We start from the raw sequence: 20,058 nt of genomic DNA on the forward strand, positions 1-20,058 counted from the left end.
ACACGCATCAAGGCTGAGAAGTGCTACCATGCTGCGCTGCCTAACGAGAGGGCAGGTCAGCCATTAAATGGGCACTAATGCGGGAAATTGAAGGCCATTAGGCCTTTCTTTGTTGTTGTGGCTCTGTGTGGCTAGTTAGACTCTTGAAAAAAGGAAAGGCCTTATTAGCCCCCACATACAGATGTAGAGTGAATATATGGGGCATTTAGCTCACCATGGAGAGGGCTGGCCTACTGCTGGAGGATACTGCAAACTGAAAGTGGACACACAAGCAATGTATATTTAAAATTCTGCTCTTGTGTTAAAGGCTTTCTGATTGGATTTGTGATGTTTTGAACAGGAAACAGATCTGGACTGCAAGCAGGCCAGTCGAGCTCACGCACACTGTCGATACCAGGCCGTTGTAGGTCTTGTATTGTCCTACTGACACAAACAGGACAAAACAATGGACCTCATTCATTCATAAGTATTAAAATACAACATTAAAAGTACTATAATGATTTTTTTTTTTTTTTTTCTGTTTTTTAAAATTACTTTTTGGTCATTTACAAAGAGTTTTGTCATTTTAAAATAAATAGCAAGAAATTACAGATTATACCCTAAAATGATTACTTCACTGCAACAGTGTCTTGTTATTATAACAAATAATTTTATTAGGAAATCAAGGTTATGTCTTGGTTGCCTGGTTAATAACACCACTGACCAACTATCAGAATGAGCTGGAGGTCTTATTTCATCAGCGCACCGCAACAGGTGGTAATTTGCTTGATAAAGAATATAAAAGAGACATATTGGTGAATATCTCTCTCAAATTCCTACATATGCCTTTGTATCAATGATGCACTCACACATATGAAGGTCAGACTGATGCACCCTTCGAGCATCACAGATACAGGCTTTTGCACCTTTCTCTCGATGGTCTGTTATAGGAGATGGTCTGACTTTGGGTGCCACTGTCTTTTTGTCCGTCTGAGATGAGCTTGTGTAGAGTATGATCAGCTCAAGGTCTTTACTTACTCAGTTAAAGCATCATCACAAACACAGCTCTATCATCAATGTCAGATGAGTTGCTATTGAATTTTTTAAAAGATGTTATGAAGTTCCTCTTAATTATTAAACATTTTGTAAAACAAAATGTCAGTTTCATTGGTGTTTTATAAACACTATGAATGTCTATAATTCTTCTCACGCGTTTTCTTAATGCTCAGTGGTGCTGAGGGAAGGTTCGGATGAGACTCTGTGCCCTCCTCTGCTGGTATTTACTGTAAATCCACAGCTTAACATTAACCTTCACTCTCATGCTAAAAAGCTTCACAGGGGATCCCTGCTTGACTGCAGCGAGGCTGTTCTCACAGCTCTTTAGTTGCATCAGTTGGGTAATCAAACTACATCTTATCACCTACTGACAGAATATGCACTTGAGGCTCTGCTCGCTTGCTCTGCATAATTTGCCCAAATCTGAGGAAACATCTCAGTGTTGAATTATGAAATAAAGAAAAGAGAAATAAATTAGCAGCTTGACTGTGTGGAAAAAGGAGGTCTGATGAGCAAGTATAGGCTGCTTGACAGCAAATGGAAAGCATCCACTGGAAATCAGTCCTGGCTACATATTTAATCTGCCTTTGATAATCCTTGAGGACTGATGAATATTCTGTATGACTTGATCTCAATTAGCCAAGTCTCCTTGAGTCAGGCCTCCAAGCACCAGCAGCAGCAGATTTATCTCTGTCCGGCTTGTCGTTCCCTTCAGCTTTTCTTTTCCCAGCAATTTCTCCTTCTCTCCTCATCTCTACATACTTTTCCACTCCTTTTTTCCACCTTTGGTACAACAGCTTTATTAAAAATAAGTAAAAATGGCCTTCTTCGGGGCTGGTGGAAATCCAGTCAAGGGTCATTAGAGACAGTGAACAAGGCCAGAGGGCTCACAGGGGGCTGACGTGCTGCAGCTAATTGGCTGCGATAAAGGAATTACATTAGCCTGAAATAATCTCTGCAGAGGGAGCCTCAGTCTTTCTGCTTATGTGCACCCCAACTCCATCACTCCAGAGTTTCAAGGCATTCCCAGGTTGCCTCTCACTATTCAAACCGGTCCACACTCTGCCTCACATTTACTCTTTCCAAAATTCTTCATGAAGTTTTTCTTTTTTAATCTTTGCAGGGATGAACTGAATCACTGGGATTTGATTCAAACTTTGGTTGTTTATACATTCTAATTTCCTGTATTTATAGATGTTTCAAAACCCTCACAAAATTTTTAAAATGTGCAAAATATGTAGCAGCATTAGTGAGTGAGGAATGGGATTACATGACAAAGGCCTCTTATTGTGCCACTTATTTATAATTTTGTTTATTTTTATGTTTTAATTGTTACCACACATTGTGGCAACAATTAAAATAATTACTATAATTTTTACTGAGGGATAATTATGTCAAAATACAGTTTCATACACAAAACACTGAGTACATCCGTTATCCTAATCCTCCGCTGTTGTCATGTTACAATCTGAATCAACAAACACAAAAAAATAGAAAGTGTTTCTTTACTTTCATATGAGCCTAAATAAACAATAGATGCAACCCCGGGAGACAGGATAAAGGATATAATTACATAAATTAAAGAAAGATTTATACACTGATATGTATCAAGAGTAAAATTTATAACTCATGTATATTAGTTCCTGAATGAAAACAAATATTGCTGCAATGTTACATCAATCGGTGCTTCAGTCTAGTGATTATTATAGTTTTTTTGTTTTTTTTTTTGTGAAATTCCTCTTGTGTTTTCAGGGAAACAGTGGTTGTCAGAGATGGCAGGGATTTTTTTTTTCTTCATAGTAAATTTCCAACGCAGATCGCTGCCAGAGTCACCTGTCAACTGTCTGCTATCTTTTAATTACTGCGCCATGAGAAAATATCAACAAAGGATTAATCCCAGACGTTACGGGATAATTCCATCTTTTTTTTTTTTTCTCAATCACAATATGCCAACGCTCTTCTTTCCTCCTACAGGAACTATCTTCTGGTAGCTGTCCATTTATCACAATTATCTTATTTCAACAATCTACCCAACAACAGCACAGTAAATACAAACGGCATGCTTAATGTTTCATTTGGAGTAATTCGCTTTCACTGTTACAAGAATTTATTTTTATTTATTTATTTATTTATTCTTTATTCATTAATTTATTAATTTGAAACATTGAAACCTATAATTAACTTATATTTTAGTATGATGCACTGTTCTGGAGAACACTACTCAGCATATGATAAAGACAAAAACGTGTTATTATCACATGTTGCTAAGCAGTATAATAATAATGATGATAATAATAATATTAATAAGAAGAAGAAGAAGAAGAAAAAGAAGAAGAAGAAGAAATGGGAATATGCCTGAGGACCAGTGTATCTGTGAACCCCTGAACATCTGTTTGAAATTACTGTCACCGTTTGTTTTGGAAGTCTCTAGAAATTACAACAAAGTCAGAAAATTACCACAAAGACACACTGGATCTTTTCAGTCTTCTTCCATGCTGGATGAATGGGGTACTTTAGAATTTATTTATTAGTTTTCTTATTGTAGAATAATTGGATGGTGAATAAAGGGCCTGTGTACTTCCTGCACCACTTATTACTGCAGACCAATAGAAAAGGATTAAAGTTTTAACCTACAAACACACTTCTGCAATGATGTCTTGTCTAAATCTTTCAGTAACATTTCTCCAGGAATGCAGTAGAATATCTAAAATATCTAAAGGAGGTAAAGTTTACATTTTATATGATACCGTAATTCATTTGACTTCCTTTCTGAGGAAGGCGGCTGTGAGGTGAAAGGTGCTATACAATTACACTAACCATGACTTTCTAAACAGAAATGATATCATGTTCATTAATAGAAATGTTTTTAAGACAGCAGCAGCAACATTGATCCAAACCTTTTATTCCCCGCTAGTATGCTTCTGATTCCAAAAGACAAAACAAACATGCTGATCTGCACTGACTTCTGCACGTCTTATTTCTAATTAGATAGTTTTTGTTTGGTTTTTTTTGTTTGTTTTTTGTTTTTCATTTATTATAATGAATTCACATGAGGTTAAGTGTGATAAACAACTGATTCAGTATGCAGGCATGATCCCGTCCTGTACTTTGTGAAAGAGCCTGAATAGGCAGCAGAGACCTGAGTTCTGTTTCATGAGAGTGTTTCATGTTTGTACATGTGTGTCTTTTCTCTTAAAAGTCTTTCAGCCTCAAACATAGTAACAACAGAAGACGGCTGATATTAATATATCCCTCTTGAAGTTAATCTGATTACTTTTCAGACCAACTTTAGGATTAAAAGTAAACCAGCCAAGCAAGGACTCCCTTTTGGTGTTTGTTTAAAAAAGTGCGGCTCAGAGTAGCAGGACTCTGGTAAAAATGTTGCATGTGGTTGGTCCCCTGCTCGCAGGCATGGGTTTTGGGTTGCTGTCCTGTTTGGGTGAGCCGTGCAGGTGATGGCAGCAGGGAGTCTCACATCCTCCTAAGAGCTGTGGATATGTTACTCCTCTGCTCCAGCATGTGACCGCCAGACACTTTGCAACAGACTGGAAGTGAAAGTTTGTGTGTTGTAGGTCATTTGTGTCTTAATATTTGTGGTTATAGTGGCTACAGTCAATCCAGCTGGTAGATGTGGAGCAAAAGTGTCTCTTTACAACAAATTAAGCCTCTGACCAACATCACTCAATTGCCAGGCTTATCGTAAGTACGATGAGCTTAACCTCAACCTCCAGCTCTGCGGCTTGAATTTTCCCTCTAATTAGCAGAGGGAAGGCCGCCTCTGTTCCGCTATGAGACTGAGGTCAGTTGATGGAGGCTGGGAACCACTCAAAGAAACTAATTAGCCAACTTTCCAAAACACACTCAGACATTGTGAAGAGGCCCAGTGTTTCCAAGGATGTGCAGGAAATGGAAACACCCGATAAACAAATCTGTTTCCTTTAAAATTGTGCAGCTGCAGGTTAAAAAATCCAAGCATGAATTAAATGAAGCATTTTGTCATTTAAAAATAACTTGGGTCCATTTCAGAGGAGGTGATGAAAAGCTGTGAGTAAACTCTGCTTTATGTAGCTGATTCAGTTAAATCCTCATTTAAAAAGTGTCACTTCACACCTTTTACAGCTGGCCGGTGACTCCCCATGCAGACTGAAGCTATTAACTTGATTGAAAACAGGACAGGTGTGCTCTGCAAGGAAGACATTCATCCTTGCAAACACTGATGATCAAAACAGCTAAATCATAACGATTTATAAAGCTACTGAAACTGATTTATTCTATAGGCACTCCAGTAACTAAAAATATATGTGTGTGTATGTAACAGTGGTGGTGTTAAGCTTTATTTGGCTGTTTTATTAAAGTGGTAAAAAAAAAAAAAAAAATTTGAAGCAGCATAATAGGTGCTCATTGGTAACATGTGTTATTGTTTTTAGAGCATTTATTTCTAATTTTGGGACCAATATCATATGATGTGATCATAAATGTTAAACAAAGGAGACATAAGAAAAATAACGTTCTTTGAGCTTGAGATCCCTTTAGAGTTGCTTAGGATTTTTACGTCACTCCCAGCTAAGAGTAGAAATATCCAGCCTCCCTATCTTTATCTCCACCTAACATCAAGTTCAATTCACAAACACTTTAGCTTTTCCTATTTGCTTAGTTACTAACGACATGTTCATTAACATTGACAAGGGCTGAGCGGTTGGTATCGGTATACCGGACAGGCTTAACATTGACATTTGCCTTTAAAAATTTAAAATCCAGAGGAACAGGCCAGTGGTGAGCCTTAGGATTTATTGAGTATATATGACACAGATGAATGCTGAGATGTGTACTAACTGGCCGGCTGGTTTTTTATAATCTCTCTGCTGCGTTTTAGCAACTTTAGACAGTTCAACTCTTGGACTTGTGATGAGCTTGTACTGAAAAAGGGAGTCATCAAAGCTGGACTTGGCTGAACAGCAGATAAAGGAGATATATGGTTTTGAACTGACAGTCAAATAATATGTTTGGGTTGTGCTTGAGCTCTTAGCCTAACAATTGAAAAAAGAGATAGACTATACAGAGATAAGGAACTGAGTGGTTAACTCTATGCCCTAAATCAGGCACTGAATAAAGATGTACACTAAGAAAAGTGTGAACAGGTTCTGTCACTTTGTGCAATTTCTAGCAAAGTACATTCCAGAAATTTCATCAAGTTCTCTGGCATTTGTGTCAACATGCAAAAAAGGGGGAAAAAATAGACATACTATGTCTAGTTTAAGTGGGAAAAGGAGGAAGAAAATGGATTGTTCCTCATTGTTCAATTATTTTATAATAATAAAAATATCCTGGATCCCAACATTCCCATTCATATGGATGCAACAACTATCCATACTGGGTATCGTTGTAGACTAAGCATAACATCTATGGCACTTATTGATTGCAGCATATTGCAATCCACGTTATTTTATATTGAACGTTTCTCTTTGAATATGAAATAATACGGCCGATTGTCTAGTGCATATTAAAACACAGACATCCTTCCTGCAGGAATGCCTGCACTGTTACAGACGAGGCCTCTCGCAGACCAATACAAACTTTTTTCTTGTTCTTGTGGCCTCGAGAACAAGAACAAAATTCACGCTTTTCGCAGAGCTTAAATGTAAGGGAGTTAGGAAAAAGTATGTGAAATTGTGACATTTTATGCTGTTTTATGCTCCCATGTCAGATCAGATTGTAAAAGCTCAATATTCTTATGAGCGATTTTTTTAGCCTTCGGTGTGATTTGGTGCCAATGATTAAATGGTTCTTCTTTTTTCTGTCTCTCAAAGCCAAAGGGCATCTGACAGGCTTTGTGTGTGGACAAGCTTACATCACTCTTAGTGACATTGAGTTTAGATAAAGTGGTTCTCACTTGTCCACATTATGAGACATAATATGTTGGAACACAATGTAGCAGTCCCACACCTTCCCAACCAGCCTATATGCTGTCTTGACTATAATCAACCTGCCCTCCAGCACAACGGCATTATACTTGCCAGAGTCTCTTTCAGAGAGGGTGTGAAACAATCTTTGGAGTGTAACAGAGACGTGTGTGCACTACATGCAATGATCCTCCACACACCTTAAACCTTCCTTGCAGTGATCCCTGATACCTGCAGGCATGCTCTAAGATAGCTTTCACCAACTGTAGCCGAGAGCTGGATCCATGGCATTCCCAGGCTGGATTGACAGTTAGCTTGTTTTCAGCACAGTGAGACTGTCTAAACAGGGAATAACTTAACCCATTGTGATATTGTAGGACTTCTGTAGCTAGACTGAAAGGCAATTTTGTGAGGCTTTTTTGTTCACTTTTATCCCTCTGCCTCTCTAAACTTGTGTTGTATAGGTGCATAGTATCAGGTTGTGGCTATTAGTGGGCTTTAGGGGGTTTCCAATGGAGCCTGGAAGCGCCAGTGTTTGAAAGAGTAAACAATATGAGTCACTCCTGAGATCAAGACAACCATAAAACATTAAATTTGTGTCACAAATATAGTTGTTAATGTAGTCAGATGAGACAGCAGGAGTTCTGATGACTGAGAGATTCTGTGCCTTTAAACATTTAAATATCTTTTTTTTATGTGAGTTGTTGCATACTTTAAGTTTTATGGGCATCATTCTGAGGCAGGGAGGGACAAGAGGCAGAGGAGCGTAACCAATTAAACTCCTGGTATCCTGCAAGATAGACAGACAGGAAAGCAGAGTCACTCCTGACAATATGCAGAGCTTCTAGTGTGTGTGTGTGTGTGTGTGTGTGTGTGTGTGTGTGTGTGTGTGTGTGTGTGTGTGTGTTTACTGTATGTGCATTTTAGATATTGTAATTAGTTCCCTGGAAATAAGGAGTCTCAGGGGCCCAAACAGGCACACAAATTTGCAAAAGAAAAATAACTGTAATGTGCGCATAGTAAACACAACACAAACTTTGAATGATGCTGAGGGAACCAAACCCACAGCCTTACTCCATCATGATGACATATCTGTGTGAAGAGGTGGAGCTGAAAAACACAGGAGCATGAACCAACTGAGGGGCAACACTTTTTCAAATGTACACACACATAACTTACAGCGAGTAACCACAAACTGTATCCGAAGTGCCGCAGTTAATAATGCATGAATGTGTCTGTGGTGCCGATGGAGGAGGATCAGTGTCTTGGGTGGCTGGCCTTAATGAAGTTAGGCACGTCTGCCTCACTCCACTGCCAAAAAGTCATGAATAAACATCAGCCGGCTAATTAAACTCAGCTCTGGCAACTGTACTCGCCAGTAAACAAGCGGCAGAGAGGGATCTCAAACACACTTGCAGGGATTTGCAGGGGAATGAGGGAATGCTAAGACCAGGCCTTCGCTCTCTGTTTAGTGTAGTCTGCACTCGGGAGAGAAGGAAGAACAGAGGGAGGACAGAGAGAAAAGAGTTGAGGAGAAAAAGCATTTGACCTCATTATGAGCGAAATATTTCAGCACTTCCTCAGAATGGTAGCTCTAAAAACAAGACATATTTCAGTCTTCTTTTCCATAACTTAAATCCCACGTCCTGTATGGGATACAGGAAAGAAAATAAGCTCAAACCACTGAAAACAAACTAGCCAATTTAGCAGGTGATAAATTAGTGTTGTGTCTGCCATCAAGCAAGGCTGAATCAGCTCTGCAAAGACACCATGCAACAGGACTGTATTCTGATGGGCGCACCATGTGACCAATCACATAGGAGGACAGACTGAGATCATACCATTATGATAAAGCAGGAAGGGGTACGGCCGCTCCAAAGATAGTTAGTGTAGTACAGACAAGCTAAAAGGAAATAGAGATTTAAATGCAAGCAAATCAATAAAATGTGAAGAAATTAGAATAGAATAGAAATACTTTATTAATCCCTTTGGCGAGTCCTCAGGGAAATTTGGGAATTGAGGAAAAACCTTTTCAACAATATTGGAAACTGAAAAGTGTGCAGAATTCATAAAAAGGAAAATATCAATCACTTTATTTGTTTAATTTGTTTGCTGTGGTTCATTTAATTCAGTTCACCTAACGGTTCAATTAATATGTTAAACAATAAAAAACTATATTTTTTACAACAAAAAAAGGCATAAAAATAAGGCTTTTTAAAAAACACTAACACACACAACACACTAACCATTCATAATTAGACTAAAATAAAAGCTTTGGTCAAAACTCCATACCAGTTGGTGGTGGTAAAACACCAATTAAGGATGCTACAGAAAGTGCTGCAGAATGAGGAGCAACGTTTAAATGAAGTAAGATGTGTAGAAGGTAAAACAAAAAAGGAGAGGAGGTTGGACGGAGTAAAGGCTGGCTTGTAACTTTGTTCTTTGCTGTAAAAGAGAACATTGAGATAATGTTTTTTGACATTGCCATGAAAAAAATGAAATAAAACAATTTTTTAGAGACATCTATGATTAAAAGCATTCAAGGCCACAGTCTATGCAAGAGCGATTGTATTTGTGGCATCCTGATGTATCTAACAAATAGATCAAGTTCATGGAGAGCCCTTCATGTATGTTTGGTGGGGAATCTAGGATTTACTTTAACATATTCAGTGACTGATGGGCTCATAATTCATGTATGCTTGGAGTAAAAAAAAAGTGTTATAGAAAAATAAGTCAACTAGTTGCTCTAAAGAAGCCCTAACGTTAACAAAACGTTTAGCACAGGCTCGTTAAACAATGGTTAGATGCACTAAATGAACACATTTGTCTCTGTGCTTACTCCACAGCCTGCAACTGTAACCTTCACGCCAGACGATGTCGTTTCAACATGGAGCTCTACAAACTATCGGGGAGGAAGAGCGGAGGAGTCTGCCTGAATTGTCGGCATAATACAGCAGGCCGTCACTGCCATTACTGCAAGGAAGGCTACTACCGAGACCTGTCCAAACCCATCTCACACAGGAAAGCCTGCAAAGGTACAGAGCTCATTCTGCTCCATTTCAATGAGCGCTCATAGAAATCAGGATGGTTTAAAATGAGAATATTTAAGACAGAAAATTTCCGTACATGTTGAATATCAGCCATTCAAGTCTGATATGAATTACAGGAAGTGGGGGGGGGGTTACATTCCTGAGTCAGTCCTGCCCTCGTCTCCTGTCAGTGGAGATGAGTTGGGGGTCTTCTGGGATTGTGGAGGTCGGGGTGTTATGGGCGGGGTCAGGCTGGATGTTCCCTCATCGAGGCTGAGTTATTTGGCTTAGTCTGAGGTGGGGTGAGGGGATGACAGGACAAGCAAAACAAACAGAACGGAGGTGCAAAGTGATCTCCGGTGCAGGTGAGAGATGACTGAGAACCCGGGGAGATCGGTGAAAAAGACTGGAGAGAGAGAATAAAGAAGGAGGAAACAAAGAAAAACTCAAGACTAAAAGGCTGGCAAGAGAATGAAAGATGGAAGGGAGGGTTGAAGGGGAGGAAGAGGAGGAGGAGGAAGAGAGGAGCACACCCCTACACAGGTGTGCTCACTACTCACCCACTGGATGAATCGCCTGCCATCAGCCCTCACCGTAGTTAAAAAGGGTCAAAGAAAGAGAGGTGGTGGAGGAGGAAGAGGTGAGGGTGACTGAAAAGAAGGAGAGTGTGTTTTCTCACCTTTTCTATAGCTGCAGGGAAAGATAACAGGAGCCGAATCCCTGTGCAAACAAGCCAAGAGACACCGCACAGACAGGACACAGAAACACATGCATACCTGTTTGAGGATTTCAGAACCGTCCCCTCTAAAGGCAGCATGAGGAAATATTAGCTGCCTGCTGACAGTTTGAGCCGCAGTTTTCTTTAATCACTCAGCAGGAAGTAAATAAATAAACTGACCCATCAGTCAGTTTGACAGACATCATGTCTGAACAGTAAAACACCTATAAAACACCATGAGGAATGTGCTGTTAGTTTAGATGACACATGCTTTTTTCAGCTCTGCTTGTGACTAATCCAAATGATATCTGATGAAAATAATCTGTGGATTCCTACCTTTTTTTTTTCTTTGCAAATAAAAAAATCCACGCTGACATGCTTCATGCATCTGTGACAAGAACATCTATCACATGTGTAGCAGGACTAAAAGAACGCCACACACTCAGTCTCATTAAATTCCTCCCAACCAGCAACCATATCGAGCACGCTTCCTTCTTTGCATGAATCCAAATCGATAACAAAGCTCTGTACTTTCAGATTCATCCATTCTGCCCCCCCTCCAGTCACTTAGATGCTATTTTCCTAATGTGACTTGAACAGCTTCTGTGGCTTTGGGCCAGGAATGCAAACACACATTCATCATGGCAGGACGTTGTGTAGTGTTAACCCCTATCCTCTGCTGTGTCGTTGTTGGAGATTTAACCCCTTTTTAGTGTTCGTTTTACATTCCTTCTCATGTGTCCAAGGCTTGATTCTTTGAGGGTCTCATGACTAACATATGCTCCTCAAAATGGAAAAGTTACCATAAAGTTGTGAAGCTTTATGGTTCAGATGTGCAGCTAAGGAATGTGAATTTAAGAGCTATATGATGCCTTATAAATTGTAGATAATAATGATCAATTGGACATTTTTAATTTTTTTATATTAACGCTAATTCATTATGTCAATTGCATTGGTGAGTTTTGCAGACTTTCATGTTGTAAAAATATATATAAATATAAATATAAAATGCTGCTTGAATAAGAGGCCTTAGAAGCAAGATGCAGCATTTTGCCAACCATAAATGAACATTGATGTTTATTCAGGTCTTTGTTTTTGTTCCCAATTCAAAGCAGAAAGACCAAATTAATGCCACAGAACAAGCATGAAAACCTCAGTTTGTGTTGCAATAAAAATGTTTCTACCACATCTGCCTGAAAAAGAAAGAAATCCACCTCCGCCGATGTGGAAATCTGTTCTCACACAACACTGATGACTAACTTGATTTCAGAACAACTTAAACGAATGAGTCATGATGTGAATTTAAAACAGCAAGTCAGAATGCACCCCCTGTGGACCTCCGGCATCTGGAATAAAGTTATATATAATATGTGTTTCTACATTTGTGAGGCTGCCTCGTTATTATGGAGTTTTTGATATCCAAAAAGACTTAGATGCCACTTTTATCATCATCATTTGCCTCCATACAGGCAGCTTTTCTCTAATTCTTTACAGAAATATACAAACCTGGTTTCCAGACAAGTTTGGAAAGTGTCTTAACAGTAGCGGAGCCACAAAACTTTTACTGAGGTGGCCAGGATGGATTTGTTATTAGTTTTGTGGTGGCCTGCATGTCCCACTACATGCTGAGTCGTTGTGTAAAGCAAAACTCGGCTGCACCGTCAAGCAGCGTCCCGAAATAAAAACTTGTGAAGTGCAGTTTCTCAGCCCTGTGAAGCTGCTGGGCTGCGACGGCTCCTGAAACGTGCATAATAAATGTCAATGCACCATCAAACGAGTCAGGAATGCTGAGTTATAAGGTCGGAAGGTTACATAGTGTGACTTTAACAACAACAGCATGGTAACAATAATGATAATATTTTCCATCCATTTGCTATACTGTTTCATCCAATGAAGGGTTGCGGGGCAGCTGGAGCTTAACCCAGTATTTAGCAGGTGAGCGGCAGGGTACACCCTGGACAGGTCACCAGTCCATCACAGGGCCAAGACTGAGAGACAAACAACCATTCATGCTCACACTCACTTTCAAGGGAGAATTTAGAGTGACCAATTAGCCTAACATGTATGTCTTTGGACAGTAGGAGGAAGCTGGAGAACCCACGCATACACGGGGAGAACATGTAAAGTCCTCTCAGAAAGGCCACTTTTACAGCTGCCTGTCATTTAAGAAGAAGCTTGCATTATACAGCAGCAGCACATTTTCCAGATGACTACAGAGTTTTACTTCTTTGCTGAGAAGAGATGCTCAGCTTAGTTTATGGTGATCAGCAGCATTATATGCTTGTTCTCTGTGTATCACCAGGAACACACAGATACATCATTTTTTCTGATCATAGTCAGATCCATCTATACATACACACATATATAATACCGACAGAAAACTTCTCTTCAATTTGAAAAACTCGTTGTTTACATAAGACACACCACTACTACAAGACCGAAGGTTGGAGGCGGGGACGATTTATGGGGTACTGCTCTGGTCCACCACTGTCATTGCAAACTCTCCACACTGTCACGTCTCTGTATCGAGTCAAAGCTGGTTGGCACACGGGGGGCCCAAGCATTTACCTGGCATGCCTCTTGGCCAGCGGTGCCACGGCCACACCCGGCCATCCCACCCGTCCTCCATGGTTTCTTAAATGCAATAAAAACTTAAATTGTTTGTTTGAATCTTCATTTAACAGAAAAAAGTCCAAATAAATAATTGCGTCTTCTATGACCACCTTTAATGCATTCAGAAAATATAAACATGTTTTAAGTTTTGATACAAAAAGCATTAGGGGAGAAAAGCAAAAAGAAAAGAAGGACAAAAATTAAGTGCAAATATTCTGTAAACTTTATTCTGTAAAAGAATAGGCGGCTGATAGCTCAGTTGGCAGGGCATCGATCTCCTTGGAGAAAAGAATATGCTAAACTACTATAGAATAGAATAGAATAGAATAGAATAGAATAGAATAGAATAGAATAATTAATATTAGTTCTGAGGAATTTCAGTGATAAGGGTGTCAGGATTAGGTATAAAAGCAATATCCACCAGAAGTTTAGTCTTTCCAAGCAAATATGGGTGGTGGTTAATAATTTGTGCCACAATATGCCAGAAAATGATTGAAAAGTTCCAAAAAGTATTTCTAAATGATGGTAAAGAGATGTGTTCTTTAAACATACATATATAATTATTTTAAGAAATTATTTTGGAAGTGTCGGGGCTCAGAACTGCTAGATTCACGTTTCCTTCAAGTTCCCAGGTGGACTGTCCTGGGAGTCACATGGACTTTAGGTTACCTTGGAAAAATATTTTTTACTACCACAGCCTTCCTTTGCATCTTCAAATGTAGAGTATCATACAGTGAGGAAGACATTTATCAACACAGACTTCTTTGGGCATGTTAATTCGAGTTAATCCAAGTGGTTGGGTAAGTCCATGTTTCAGCCATCCAGGTTGTCATAAGTGCATCAGTATCTCTTGGCACAAATTACTTGGATTTGTGTGACGATAGCATTGACATAGAGCTGTATGTTGGACTTTTGGAGAGAAATTTGCTGTCGTCAAGGTGACGTCTTTTCTCGGGAAGTCCGTGTTTATTTCAGCAAGACAATGCCAGACCTCCTTCTGTATAACTTAAACGGCATGGCTTCCTCGACACAGTGCATGTGTTTCTGACTTTCCTGCCTTCAGTCCAAATATTTCTCCTGTTAAAATATGTATGAAGCGTTTTGAGCAGGAGACTCAGCTGCTCTGTTGTCAGTGAACACGGATTCCTCTTGATATTGTCCAACAATTAATGTGCTCAGTTCATAAATGATTCAAATATGTCATTAAAAGGAAAGGTGATGTTTTAAATGTGTTTATATTTTCTAAATACAATGAAGTTGGTCAGTAAACAGACTAAAAAGCTTTTCTTTTGGACATATATCTGTTAAACAACAGATTTAAGATTCAATGTAGCATTTTAGAAATTGATTATTATTAATTCTAAAGGTGAAACAATAAAATAAAACACTAAATTGACACATTTTGATAATTTTTTCTGTCTAATAGCATAATTGATTTAAAAAGAGGGCCATAGTTCTCATTCATGCAATTATTTATTTTTAATGTCGTTCAAAAACATTAAAAAAGTTAATAAATCCGTCATCTTGTTGTCATGTGTAATAAAAAGTACATTTTTCCCATTATCTAGAGAAATTTCCTATTCTTGAGAAAATCACAGACTGTAGTTGGTTATTACAAGATAACAAGCTTGTTTTCTTAAGATCACAGGATGGTGAGGTGAGCTTGAAAGTAAGTAGTTAGCACCTAATTCGTTGGTAAATTAGTCAGAATCAAAAGCAATGAGTTGAGTCATGGAAGTGTTATACTTCTCACTTCCTGGCATGGGCTTTCCTGAAAACTGGAAAAAACATATTTCTTTTATCATAGTTTAATTAATTAAACTGTTATCTCAAGAAAACACTACTTTATTCTTAAGATAAGAATTTCTTCCATTATCTTGATCAGTCCATGTCATCTCAGAATAACCAGATAATTATCTAAAGATAATGGCATTGAAAATATTTTTCAAGCATGACCTCTCTGGGCTTCCGTAGTTCTTAGGTTTTTTTTTTGTTTTGTTTTGTTTTTTTTTTTTGTCTGATTAAAATAACACAACCAAACTTACGTCTCCTTCTTGGGATCTAAGATAATGTTTTTTACTCCTTTAGATATTTCATAGATTAAAATAAAAATATTACTAAAAATATCAAAAGCATTAATTAAATATAGAGGTTCTTCTTACCAGTTGCAGCTTATTCCGATTACGCCAGCACTGTCATCACTATGTCATGACATCCAGTCCTAAGGCAACTCCATTTAGGAGCTGAGCATAATCCCTGATATGAACTATAATAATGTTATTGTTTTCAGAAAATGATAGTCCCGTAGGTCTGTCTCTGAGCGCGGTCACGTCATACTTTTATTACATCAGAGATTCCAAGCTAGTAAAAACTAAATCATCTCACCCACGCTGGGGAGTTACTGTATATCCCCTCCACTCCTTCACGTTCGCTGCTGCTTCTCACCGAAGTCAAGTATAAACAGATTTCATCATTGTTTAAAAAATTGTCGGCTTACCCAAACGGTTTTGTTCAATTTAATCCGTGAAATTTGCCAGAAAGTGTATGCGCCTCCCACCTCTCCGGGCCCTGTGTAAGTATAAGAAAACACTGTCCAAGTTCTACTGAGGTATTCAGTTACATCAAACTAGACTTATAATACAAGATCTGTGTAATTACCCCAAGCTGACAAACGATACAGAGCATGAACGGATTCCTTTGTCAATTAAAACCTTTTTTTTTTTTTATGCATATATTTGGAAAGTTACTGATGAAGAATTTAAAGATGCATGTCAGTGTTTTACATTGTCTTTTTTCCCAATGAACAAAGTTGCCATGCACTACTTTTTCCTTGCATCAAACAAGTGCTGGCAAAGTCCGGCCCTGCCAAATTCTCCCAGTTTAACCACAACATAACTCAAGATAATTCAATGAAACCCAAACCGCAGAACTAATTTCTGTCCGCTCCTCAAGCAGCGTGGGCACTGCACCTAAGTGACAGCAATTAAGAGGTTTGCTTATTTATTGAACTCAAAGGAGAGAGAGAGAGAAAGAGACCTTTGCTGTGCTGTGCTATGGAAGAGAATGAGAGCTGCAGGACCGCGAGGTCGAGGAGCACAACAGTTTGCTTTTATACACGTAACACAATCCTCCCCCGAAAGCAGCTCATTTCCATCGGAGGCCATTATGAGCAAAAGAGAGCAGAGGCTTCTCCAGTGCAGTGCAGTCCTGCCCGGTGGCTTCATCTACATGCCAAATGTTATAACTTCACCCCTCATTGAGTAAGGCTATAAACCCAGAACACTTTTCAATCAGCTCTTGTTTTTGTCTTTGACATTTTGGAGCCTCTGACTTAAACACAGTTGAACAAAAGATTATAATCAGATTTGAAAAAGATTAAGAAAATGCATCACCATGTGTGGTCTTTAAATACCTGTATGTTTTATAACTATAAACATCCCTCTACAGTAAAAAGTCAGTATGATCAGTGTGATTGGGACACACTGGGCCAATGGGAAAATGTGTCCAAATTTGACTGGTGCTGAATATAAAACCTCATTTATAACGGAATAAAGCAATAAAAAGAATAAAAACAGCAAACCATAAAAACAACTAAAATATTCAGTGAACTCTAAAGGACCTCAGGTTGGAGCAGATCTAATGGATCTATATCGTCTCACGTGCCCCATAACAATGGTTAATTTGGTATCTCTCTTGCATCCTAATCAATAAATAAATGTGTCCTTAAATAATAAGTTAACCACTGAAAAATGTACATTTTATTCATTAATTTATTTATTGCATTTTAATTTATCTTCATTCATTTAATTATAAATAAAAACAGGTCTCCATAGTATACATTTCATCCCAAAAATACTTTTTATTTTTGTTATGATATAAGTTCATCTTATACCACAAACACTGGTTTAACAGCCTAAACAATGTTGGGAACGTGGTGCAGTGGGAACCTTTTTCACTGCTTCACCGCTACACAAGCATCCAACAGAGCAGATGTGTCACTGGAGGGGCTGAATGGGGAAAACAGAGGAGAAAGTTCAGAAAGCGAAACCCTAGTAGATGTTGAAGTTGAACATGATAACACAGAAAAAAAGGAGCTATAAAAGGATACTTTGGTTTTAAAGAAGCACCGTTAAACTTTGTCCGATTTTCTTAGTGAGGCGCCCCTTAACGACGGCCAATTCTGCCTCCACCTTTCATCCCTAGAGGAGTCTACCCCAAACAACGAAACTTGCTCTTGATTAGACCTCCTCAAAGTATCTAAAGTTAATAACATGTACATGTAGTCCAAGCATGTTGGCATTAGTTCTGTGACTCATGGACGGAATTCAAATCTTCGAAGCCTTCAAATCCAAACATCGAGCGTCATATGATTACAGGGATGATGAGGAACATATTTTGCATACAGACGACAATCAGAGTGTAATTGAGGGATAGTCGGTTTCAATCAGAATAATGCACCAAACCATCTTCCCCTTCCTCAGCATATGTCATCCACTAACACATATTTTTTATGTTTTTAAAGCCACACAATAAAGGTTTTTTTGCTTTTCGTGACTTCACTTTTAGCTTTTTATCTAAAGCGGGTTTGCTGTGATATCGACATGTTTTCAATTAGGATAACACGTGTATGTAACATGTTGCAAATCATAAACATCACTCACAAAATATGCTCTTGTCCAACATTTTGAGCTCTCTCAGTGGCCAACACGGCTCTTGTAGCCAATTATTCTTATCAATGAAACACTCCCTGTTTGTTAAAAGCGTAATTTTGAAAGCTGTTTATGTAAAGTACAATAACACACATCATTTTCTTTCTTTACACGCCGAGGATGCTGGAGGAGGAACAGAAATCTAATTATAATAGAACACAGACTTGGGCAGATTGGCTGCACTCCAGGGCCAACAAATTATTCTTACTGGCACAGACCAACAAGAGGGGGTGGAGTTCAGACTTCAAACACCAGCTTTATGGTAAACGATAGGCAGAGATCAAAACTCTTACATTGTGCAATCTCAGACCCAGACCCGACCGCCCGGCTTTGGAAATGTCTCTATCTCCTCATCCTCCCCATCCTCTTTCCATAATATGACAGCATTCTTCATGCTTTTAAATGCAACTCCTGGCTGCAGAAGCTTTTCTAAGTTACAGTTAAACATGACTAATCTGTCAGAAGCAGATTTGTTTCAGTGGAAAAAAGCCTGCAGCTTCCACTGTAGACAAATAACAGCTTCTTATCACAAGTGTCCCTGCAGTTTTCCTCGCTGGAAGTGCTGAGATGGGAAAAAAAGCTGTCCCCTGTATCTCCCTGAGTCATCTGGAGAAGTCATGAAGCAGAGCACACAGCCACTTAACTGTTTAAGTGGACACACACTTAAAATGCTTACTCACACCTCTGGAGTGAGTCACACTTTTAGTCAACAGGTGTGTCATCCAGCACAGAGTTGGCCCATTTGTCATCCGACAGGACGGCGAGACAGTCAGCTTTCGAGTCAGTGAAAAGGACTCAATGTGAAGAAGGAGGAGGAGGAGGAGGAGGAGAAGTGTTCCCCACCTGTGCACCATGTGCTCTTCACCTTGATTTACTAGCAGCCTTGAGGCTCTGCGCCGCTGTTCTGGGCACATGCTCTTAAAAAATATAACCTCAGTTCTCTGAAGCTCCAACCACAAACTCTCTCTGCCCTCCCGTGCCTCAAACTTCTCTGACATCCTCCTCAAATTTACAGGCCTGAAGATGTGCCGGACTGGCCTCCATGCTGTTTAGAGAGCTTCCTGAGAGCATGTGTGTGGGTTTGTGTGTGTGTGCATGTGCTGTTCCTATAACTAAATGTAATGGAAGCGGTGACAGATGGGTCTGATGTAGATTCTAGTAAGGCACACACTCTTAAGGAGGCTTTCTGCGTCTGATAAGACGTGCTCACACACAAAGAAAGGACTGATAAGAGCAGCAACAGAAGCTGCAGCACAGGAAACAAGCAATAGAGATAAAAGAGAGATTGATAGAGAGGAGCTGGCTGCTGGGACAAAACTTCATCAGGAGGATAGAATCGGGTTCTAGCCACTTGTCAGAAGATCTCACAAACAACTATGATGCTTCCAAGTGCAGAGGTCAATCCTAAAGAGAGCAGATAGCTTCTTATATTTCTGCTTTACAACAGGACTTTCCCCAGGCACGCTGTCATGCTGATCTCCTCGCAAGCTCATCTGTTAGACGGCCTGATTGAATAACAGCCGTATCACTGCGCTGGGTTAAAGCATAGATGAAGATAACAAACTTTTAAATGACACTGTAATTTTCTTAAGATTCATTTAATTCGCACATGAGCAATTATATAACATCTGGTGTTCTTGGTTAGGTTACATAGTCCAATTCCCACCAGTACCACATAAGAATCCTGGGATTTTAATGATGTGCGGAAGCTTCACTATTCATGTATTTCGATATTAATATATATTATAGACTAATTTCAATGCAACGGGATGGAATGAACACATTGTTTTTGAGGCTATAATTCTGTACGTGGGCTGAACAGTTAAAAGGAGAATCACAGGCCAAACCACTAAATACCTCCACAAACCTCAAAGTACATCAATTGAGTTGTGTCTTTGAAGGTTTTCAGAGTGACATGTGACAGAGAACAGAAGAAAATGTCACCCGTGAGGCTGAACCTTAAAACATCACAGGTTTTCCTGGAAATAAACAGAAAATAAGGCGCTTACAGTGTGAGGAAGTGAGTGTTGAGAGTTTGGTGACAAATGTTTTTG

General features: G+C 39.1%; 1 protein-coding gene across 2 annotated transcripts in view; it reads left to right on the plus strand.

Annotated features, from left to right (window-relative positions):
- ntn1a (netrin 1a) overlaps positions 1-20,058 on the plus strand; it is a 76,376-nt gene that overhangs the window by 36,104 nt on the left and 20,214 nt on the right. For both annotated transcript variants that reach the window (XM_041982057.1, XM_041982056.1), the window contains exon 3: positions 9,782-9,970. In XM_041982057.1, coding sequence (XP_041837991.1) covers positions 9,782-9,970 — 189 coding nt within the window. The remainder of the gene's footprint in view (positions 1-9,781; positions 9,971-20,058) is intronic.

The sequence above is a fragment of the Melanotaenia boesemani genome, chromosome 4 (assembly GCF_017639745.1).
Source record: "Melanotaenia boesemani isolate fMelBoe1 chromosome 4, fMelBoe1.pri, whole genome shotgun sequence".
NCBI lineage: Eukaryota > Metazoa > Chordata > Actinopteri > Atheriniformes > Melanotaeniidae > Melanotaenia > Melanotaenia boesemani.